Genomic DNA, 8,562 nt, shown 5'->3' with positions numbered 1-8,562 from the left:
TTTTTTGAGAGGATTGATACTCCTAATTGTAGTGTATGCATGCAACTACTATAATTGGTCTTTATAAATAAATATGATTGATATTATTTTACAAACTTCGTTTAATTATAAAAAGAATATTTCAAAAGAGGGTGAAATGATCCAGAGTGTTGAATAAATCAAAAGGGTTGAAGCCTCCTCCTCCTAATTTTGAGGCTGGAAAAACCAAAACGAAGACGAAAAGTGAGCGTGAGATTCTTATCTTGAAAATGAGAGTTTTTAAAAGGATTTGAAAAATGGAGTGAGAGAGAGTGAGTTTGTTTCTTTTTGGGTTATTGGGGTAATCCATTTCCCATGGGAATCGGATTTTGTGGGGAATGTCACAGTCGTGGAGATGGAGGGAATATCATATATTTTTAATTTTAATTTTATTATAGATTTAGCCGAAAGCTCAGCCTCTGTGCATGGCACGTGCAACCCATCTCCCAATTTTCCATACTTGGTTGGTCCTTTGACTTTTTTCACTATCAAATCCACGGATTTTAATTTTACTACTATGACCCTACCTTATAATTTGATATTCCTTCTCCTTTAATCTTTATTTTATTCCCCAAAAACAAAAACAAAAAAGTGTAACAACACATTTAATGTGTCACCAAATACCCCCAACGACTATAAAACTCTTCTATAAATGTACACCTGAGACGAAATTGTGTGTAGGGGACCCTTCTAAGCAATCAACCAATGCTTTTAATAGGCCAATCTCACTCACACTTGAAAACTCGTACAAATTACAAAGTGATCTTTCAGGGTGTCCTCCTCACTCACGGATGATATTGTACAAACAAAGTGTTATGTAAACTATAAGAAACAAAACATCTTTAGTTTGGTATGTAATAATAATAATGACTCAAAGAATATGTCACCCTACTTATAAGGTCATGAAAATTGAATAGTGATATTTACCAATCCATCCCAATGTGGGAAAATTTTGATTTATTCTGATATCTTTATTTTTCACCAAGTTTGGTATATTATTATATTTTACAATGTACCAAGATTGATGATGTCATGGTGTAGTGAAATTATTGAGGCAGATGATGGGTATCACTCTTGACCCCATTTGAAATATTTTTGCCGTACTATGCTATGATTTGTACCAAAAATTTGTACCCTTATACTATGCTATGATTTATTATGTTGGGATATTGTGGAGCTGGAAAATGGCTTATTTGCAGTTGAGAGAATAAGTTGGGGGTAGCTATGTAATTTTACACTGATTCAAGAACAGGCTAATCGACGACAGCAGGGGAGCGTCACAGAGGGGTTTCTGCTTTGCATATTGTTGTTCCTTCTTTCTTTTCTTTCTTTCTTTTTTTTTTTTTAATTTTTATTTTATGTTAGTTGGAAAAGTAAATAAATAATTAAATAAAATTCTCACTACTTGCTTTTTTTGTTCCACTTTATATCTCTACTACTTTACTTTGTTCTCTGTTCTTCTTCTTCTTCTTTGGCTATCTGGGTTTGTTCTGAAGTTTCTCGCTCTCTCAGAAGCTTCAACAATGACAGACATCAGCCACCCTCCCATGGAACAACTTCAAGACCTTGAGTACTGCATAGACTCCAACCCTCCTTGGGGTAATGTTCTGTCTCTCTCAAAATGTTATCATTATTATTTTCTTTATCATCTTAAAGCTTGAATAAGTAATGGACTTGTGGGTGTTAATATAAATTTCCAGAAGCTTTTCTGTACGGTTTTTTATGGGTTCATGTTATGTTAATGTTGTCTATAACTTGAGTACACCGTAGAAGGAAGGATAATGAGCTCAGGGTTTTTGAGAAGTTGATAAACTTCATGGATGGTAACTGTGCTTTAAGACTAAGAAACACTGCGTGACTGTGTCATTAGCAACTTATTAACACGAGGAGAAGAAAACTATATACATTGTTTGTTTGTTTGGAGAAAATGTGTTATTTTAGGTTCCTTACTGGTTTCCTGACATGGAGAATGGATGGCCGAGAAAATGTGATATTGCACCTTTATTAAAAGTTTTATAGCTGATTGCAAAAAATGAACTCTCCAACCCAAGATTTTACCTTTTTTTAAGCTTTGTGATATCAAGCTTTTGTAAGTTTTGATATCTTGTACTGGGTCCATCTTCATGCTGATGGGGTCTAGTTCCATGCTTTTAAAGTTCTTTTCTTTTTCCTTGGCCTTAAAATAAAGGTTTAATGGCCATCAGGGGTCTGTTTCCTGCCACATTTGCTGTGTTGCTCCGAGACATTATCTTTTATCTATCAAGGAAAAGTTTTTTCTTTTGCTCGTGGAATTTCCGCCATTCCATACTGGTTTGTACAATTCAATATTCATGGCGTGGTATGTTTTGACCACAAATGACTGCATTGACTGGTGTCATTTGCTTTGACCAGGAATCGAAATGGAACTCAACTTGGATGTATGATCATGTCATGCACAATTGCACATCGCTCGTGCTTTTGTCATGGCCACCTCAAATCTCTTTGCATATGGAGGGTTTCATCTTGGCTAGATAGCCTCGCTTAATGACGAGGAAATTTATTATAATTAAAAAGAAAAGAAAATAATGCAAAGAACACTTCTTGCCTTCGTAATGGAAGAATTTATCGAAAAGCTTTCTTCTTTCTGATCAGTTCACTGACTCAAAACAATGTTGGAAAATTATTTTATTTCCTCCTATTGTTTGATTATAATTGCCTAGTTTATATTGGAATCAACTCCAAATTCTTAAGAGTTTAGTCAGTGGATCATCCTGGAAAGCAGTGTATTGTTATTACATGTCATTGTATGCTGCTGAAAAGCCCAATATATCTAAGCCGCCCAGGCAAAAAATTTGTATTATAGAATGATATGTTGTATCTCGTCAACTTATCATTGTTTGTTTGCTTGACATTTCCATTTATGTTGCAGCTGAAACCATCCTTTTGGCATTTCAAAACTACATCATGATGTTGGGTACAAGTGTTATGATTCCTTCAATGCTGGTGCCTGCAATGGGTGGAAGTGATGTAAGCTTGTCCTTCAGTAAATTATCTATTCTCTTAAACCTCTGAATAGTTCTTTAGGTTTTATTCATATTTGGTATGGACACATGCAGTTTCATGCAGATCATCCTTTTTCTTTTTTAACAATATTTTTGTCTTTTATCCGAATGGGACTTATATTTGAATGCTTGTTCGTCATAGTTTTAATCTTCTATTTTAGTTACCAAAAAATGTTTCTTAATATTTTTACTATTTGAATAGGGTGACAAGGCACGTGTAATACAGACCCTCCTCTTTGTGGCCGGTATTAACACACTTCTCCAAGCACTTTTTGGAACCAGGTTGCCAGCAGTTGTTGGAGGTTCCTTTGCCTATGTCATTCCAATAGCTTACATTGTCGGTGACTCCTCATTGCAACGCATTAATGATCCCCAAGAAGTAAGATGCTTTCTTACTCTGGCTTATGTCACCCTTCTCAATTTCATTCCAAGTCACTTTCACTAGTCTTTCTCTCCTTTTTTATTAAAAAAAATTATTTTCATTATGTTTGGTAACCATGTAGAGTGAAATGTTTGTAAACTTTTTCCCAAATTTCATTATAGTAACAGGTTAATATATATATATATATGTGTGTGTGTGTGTGTGTGTGGAAGATTGCATCTAAGGTTGCCTATGTCATAATTCATGTCAGTGGTATCTAAGTACCCCAAGATATCTGTCTCTATTTCCATTTCAGTCAATGTACTTAAGAAACTCTCTTATTTGGTAGGGTATTGAAAGAGATCTTCCCATGTCCTTGGTTTGCAGAGATTTATTCAAACAATGCGAGCTATTCAAGGAGCTCTAATTGTAGCTTCAAGTATACAAATTATCATGGGTTACAGTCAAGTTTGGGGCCTCTTTTCACGGTACACCATTAATCCAAAAACAACTTAAATTCATAAAACTATCAATCAGTAACTAAATGATTCATTGTGGAGTACTTCCTAATTCCTTTTATTTTTCTTTTTGCAGATTTTTCAGTCCTCTTGGTATGGCACCTGTAGTTGGATTGGTTGGTTTGGGACTGTTTCAACGTGGATTTCCTGCGGTAAACTTTTTTTTTTTTTAAATTAAGGAACAGTATAGGCCAGCTCCTATTTTATTCTACAGAGTCTGAGAAATCTTTTATCATTGTTTAATATCCAACATTCTTACCTCTGACTGTTAATTTAGCTTTGTAACTGCTTGAAATTTTAGACTCATATCTTCAGCCTCTGACCAGGAAATATATATTATAAATAAAACAATGAAACTTTAGCTATGTAATGTACCTTTGGTTCTTCATTAACACAATGTTTGTCTAAAGCATCCGACACAATACATAAGATTGATACACAATAATATTTGTCCATTTTGTTTAACCAATTTCTATAATGATTATACAATGGTATCATTCTCTACTTGTTTCAGTTGGGAAACTGTGTGGAAATTGGACTTCCTATGCTGCTGTTGGTCATTGGATTTTCACAAGTAAGTGATTTTGTCTTGTGATTTGGATTTAATCTTTTATTGTCTAAATGATTTTCATCTCAGACCAATGTGCTGGCTAAAATGCAGTATTTGAAGCATGTGAGACCATTTAGAGATGTCCCAATTTTTGAAAGATTTCCAGTATTGATCTGTATTACAATTGTCTGGATCTATGCCCTTATATTGACTGCCAGTGGGGCCTACAGAGGCAAGTCCAATAGAACTCAAGTCAGCTGTAGAACTGACAGAGCAAACCTCATATCTACTGCTCCATGGTAATTTCAAGGATAAAAGAAACTTGTATCATCTCAATTTGTTCTATGTTTTTCCTGGTTCTGAAATCCTACCATGTCATATGCCATTTCAGGTTTAAGTTCCCATATCCTCTGCAGTGGGGCCCTCCTACATTTTCAGCAGGTCATTCATTCGCAATGATGTCAGCAGTTCTTGTTTCAATGGTTGAGGTATGCATGTGACTGATTTCGTGGGTGTAACAGAATGGCTTACATTATGTTAAAAGTATCCCTTTTTTAATCCACCGACTTTTTTATGCTGCAGTCAACCGGTGCATACAAGGCAGCATCTAGGCTGGCAATTGCCACTCCTCCTCCAGCTTATGTTTTGAGTCGGGGTATTGGCTGGCAGGTGAGCTTCTACGAAACATATTATAGCAAACCGAAACATATTTTCTTTTGGTTTTACCACGACAAGTCTCTTCTCAATCTTTTAGTTTGTTTTTGACATAGTATTAAGAGCTGAGTAGTTTTTCTATTTATTTATTTAATATGTATCTTTTGCAGGGAATTGGTGTCCTGCTCGATGGTCTTTTCGGAACATGCTCCGGTTCTACTGTATCTGTGTAAGACAGTGAGCTGCAGCTTCACAATGTTAGATGTGTAGCGTTAATAATTAACACAAGATTTTGGTCATGTATTACAGGGAAAATGTCGGACTTCTTGGACTGACCCGAGTTGGGAGTCGCAGAGTTGTTCAAATTTCAGCTGGCTTTATGATTTTCTTTTCTACTTTAGGTAAGTAACCATTTAGATTTTAAACTCAATTCAAGTATTGAAATAGAGAAGCAGCTGTTCTTAAATCAACTCTTTTTGGTCTAGAAAGAAATTTTAATCAGCTTTGTGTCTGTTGTTTTCATACTGAGAAAAATATGTTTTATTTGTTATATTTTTGCAGGTAAATTTGGAGCTGTCTTTGCATCCATACCCTTCCCTATATACGCTGCACTGTACTGCATCCTCTTTGGCCTAGTTGGTATGTGATGAAGTTAAACAAAAGAAGTATCAGATCAGATCATAATCATACCCTTACACGTTTTAATTCATTTCATAACATTTTCTTACCGGGTTTTTCAGCTTCAGTTGGATTATCATTTCTTCAATTTACAAACATGAACTCCATGAGAAACCTCATCATCATCGGGCTTTCCCTGTTCCTTGGAATATCTATCCCACAATTCTTCAATGAATACTGGACTGCCTCACATCATGGTCTGGTTCATACAAATGCTGGATGGGTAAGAATCATAAACTCATATTTTATTGCGATCGAACGACATGTTGTTGTTTGGCATATTGATGTGGTGTTTGGTTTGTTGTGTTTGGCAGTTCAATGCATTCTTGAATACCATATTCTCATCCCCCCCAACAGTTGGTCTAATAGTGGCAGTGTTCCTTGATAACACCTTAGAAGTGGAAAAGTCCAAGAAAGATAGGGGGATGCCATGGTGGGTCAAGTTCAGAACATTCAGAGGAGATAATAGAAATGAAGAGTTTTACACTCTTCCATTTAATCTCAACAGATTTTTTCCACCTACTTAGCCAAGCTCAAGAGTCGAGAGAGAGAGAGAGAAAGCTCTTCTTCTAACATCTTTGGAAAGAAAGAAAAAAAAAATTGCCAATATTCATCCTTTGTCTAGCTTATTTTTTGGTGGACCTTGTAGTTTAATTGGTCCAAAATTAGGATTGTAGAGAGAGCATTTGATCCATTCCATGTTTTGTAGATGCAAATAATTAATAAAATTAGAGAATTCAATTCTCTTTTTCTTTTTTATTGATTTAGAAATGATGATCACACCTGGTTTGTATATTTTGTTAGTGCTTAATTTTTAATAGAAAACTCTAAGTTTTGGTTAAATTTTTTAACAAAAGAAATTCTGAAATTTATTATGCATTTATGTCTGAACTGTCTAACCAGATATTGCACAATAAAATCTAATGTAAATGGATTATTTTAAAAAATCTCCAACACAAACATTACTAATTGCATGTTAAAAAAGTCCGATCCAACCCAATAAAAATGGACTCTATATATTAAATAAACCATTCAAATACACTCAATTAGCCAGAAACCTTGAAACAATTAAGATACACTCAGTCAACCAGGAAACTTGAAACAGTCAAGTTACACGTAACATTTTCCATGAATTTTGGAAGGTAATCACTTGGAGCGAATCAAATAGATCAGGCAGACAGAGGGGCAACGGTAAGGAGGAGGACTATAAAGAAGACCCTAAGGGGAGATGGCAAGGCAGCTGATAACTATTTAACTCTCTTTTATTCTCTTTCTGAAAAAGAAAAAAAAGTACTACTCTCTCTAAGCGATACAGTCAAGCAAGTCAAATCAGTCAATTTGATCTGACCTCACCGAACTTGATTCAATCGTTCAGTTCCGCTGTAGTCGCCACCGTCACTCTGACCATTCTAATACTCATCCATTTATCACTATTTCATTATTTGCATCATTGTTTTATCAACTTTCGTTATAACCCGACTAACTTGAGCGTCGGAGTCAGTTGAAGTGAACAAAATGAAGTAAACAGAGAAAAAATAAAATAACAACTTTCACAGAGAAAAAGACAAAACTGAGAGCTCAACCTCTGAAACATTGAAGCTCATATATTATATATATTGTAGAATAGTACAAGAGAAGCTAAATGGTTACAACTGTTTACAGCTGTCAAAACTAATATACAGCTGTTATAACAAACTACATGACGAATTGGTTGTAACAGAATGAGCTAGTCTAACCACTTAGGGAACTTCTCTAATATCCCCCCTCAAGTGACACGAGGAAACCTTAAGTGTCAACTTGTCCCTGAGAAATTGAAACTGTGAGATAGCCAAAGGCTTCGTGAGAACATCAGTAGTTTGATGAGCTGAGGGAACATAGCGAATGTCAAGCTGCTTAGCCACTACATGATCACGAACAAAATGAAGATCCACTTCGATATGCTTAGTACGGGCATGAAAAACAGGATTGGAAGCAAGGGAACCAGCACCAAGATTATCACACCACAAAATAGGACATTCAGCAAGCACAATTCCAATTTCAGAGAGCAAAGAACGCAACCAAATAATTTCAGTGGTGGCAAGAGCTAAGGCACGATATTCGAACTCAGTGGAGGACCGAGCAACCACATTTTGTTTCTTGGAACACCAGCTGAGAAGATTACCACCAAGAAAAATACAATACCTTGAAGTAGAACGTCGATCATCTATAGAACTCGCCCAATCCGCATCAGTGAAACCATGAAGGGTAAGTTGAGCTGCTGGTTTAAAACAGAGACCAAGATTAGAAGTACCAGCCAAGTACCGCAAAATGCGTTTGCAAGCAACCCAATGTTTAGTAGTAGGAGCTTTGACAAATTGACTAAGTTTATTAACGACAAAAGCAATGTCGGGCCTCGTCATCGTAAGGTATTGTAAAGCACCAAGAATACTACGATAAGTAGTAGCATTAGCAAGAGGAACGCCATGATCAAGGGAAAGTTGCATACTTGGACATAAAGGCGTTGGGGCTGGTTTAGCACCGAGCAATGAGTTTACTCCAATAAATCCCTTGTGTACTTGGACTGGTTGAGAAAAATGCCATCACTATTCCGAAAAGCTTCAAAGCCAAGAAAATAATGAACCGAACCAAGAGCTTTAAGAGCAAATTGCAAGTTGAGTTTAGAAATAACTTTGTGAATTTGAGCCTTATCCTCACCAGTAATTAAGATATCATCAACGTAGACAAGTAATAAAACAATCTTAC

At 35.8% G+C, this 8,562-nt stretch overlaps 2 protein-coding genes across 4 annotated transcripts; one reads left to right on the top strand and one right to left on the bottom strand.

Moving 5' to 3' along the window:
- The first annotated feature begins 1,258 nt into the window (after positions 1-1,258).
- On the top strand, positions 1,259-6,579 carry LOC133817507 (nucleobase-ascorbate transporter 1). 3 transcript variants are annotated; one of them, XM_062250048.1, is made up of 14 exons: positions 1,259-1,617; positions 2,927-3,024; positions 3,262-3,438; positions 3,808-3,908; positions 4,015-4,090; positions 4,453-4,512; positions 4,600-4,787; positions 4,880-4,976; positions 5,071-5,157; positions 5,313-5,371; positions 5,452-5,543; positions 5,704-5,781; positions 5,883-6,043; positions 6,135-6,579. In XM_062250048.1, exons 1-14 carry the CDS (start codon positions 1,542-1,544, stop codon positions 6,345-6,347), a joined length of 1,563 nt encoding a protein of 520 aa, XP_062106032.1. In that variant the 5' UTR covers positions 1,259-1,541; the 3' UTR covers positions 6,348-6,579. The 3 variants fall into 3 exon arrangements, with proteins under 3 accessions (XP_062106032.1, XP_062106033.1, XP_062106034.1); XM_062250049.1 differs by having other exon boundaries at positions 1,263-1,617; positions 2,410-3,024; XM_062250050.1 differs by lacking the exon at positions 1,259-1,617 and adding an exon at positions 2,314-2,328 and having other exon boundaries at positions 2,410-3,024.
- A 980-nt stretch (positions 6,580-7,559) lies between these two features.
- On the bottom strand, positions 7,560-8,219 carry LOC133814044 (secreted RxLR effector protein 161-like). Its single transcript, XM_062247062.1, has one exon. It carries the CDS (start codon positions 8,217-8,219, stop codon positions 7,560-7,562), a length of 660 nt encoding a protein of 219 aa, XP_062103046.1.
- Between the last annotated feature and the right edge of the window lie 343 nt (positions 8,220-8,562).

Source organism: Humulus lupulus, chromosome 2, assembly GCF_963169125.1.
Source record: "Humulus lupulus chromosome 2, drHumLupu1.1, whole genome shotgun sequence".
NCBI classification, from domain to species: domain Eukaryota; kingdom Viridiplantae; phylum Streptophyta; class Magnoliopsida; order Rosales; family Cannabaceae; genus Humulus; species Humulus lupulus.
This window is presented reverse-complemented; position numbering and strand designations above follow the sequence as displayed.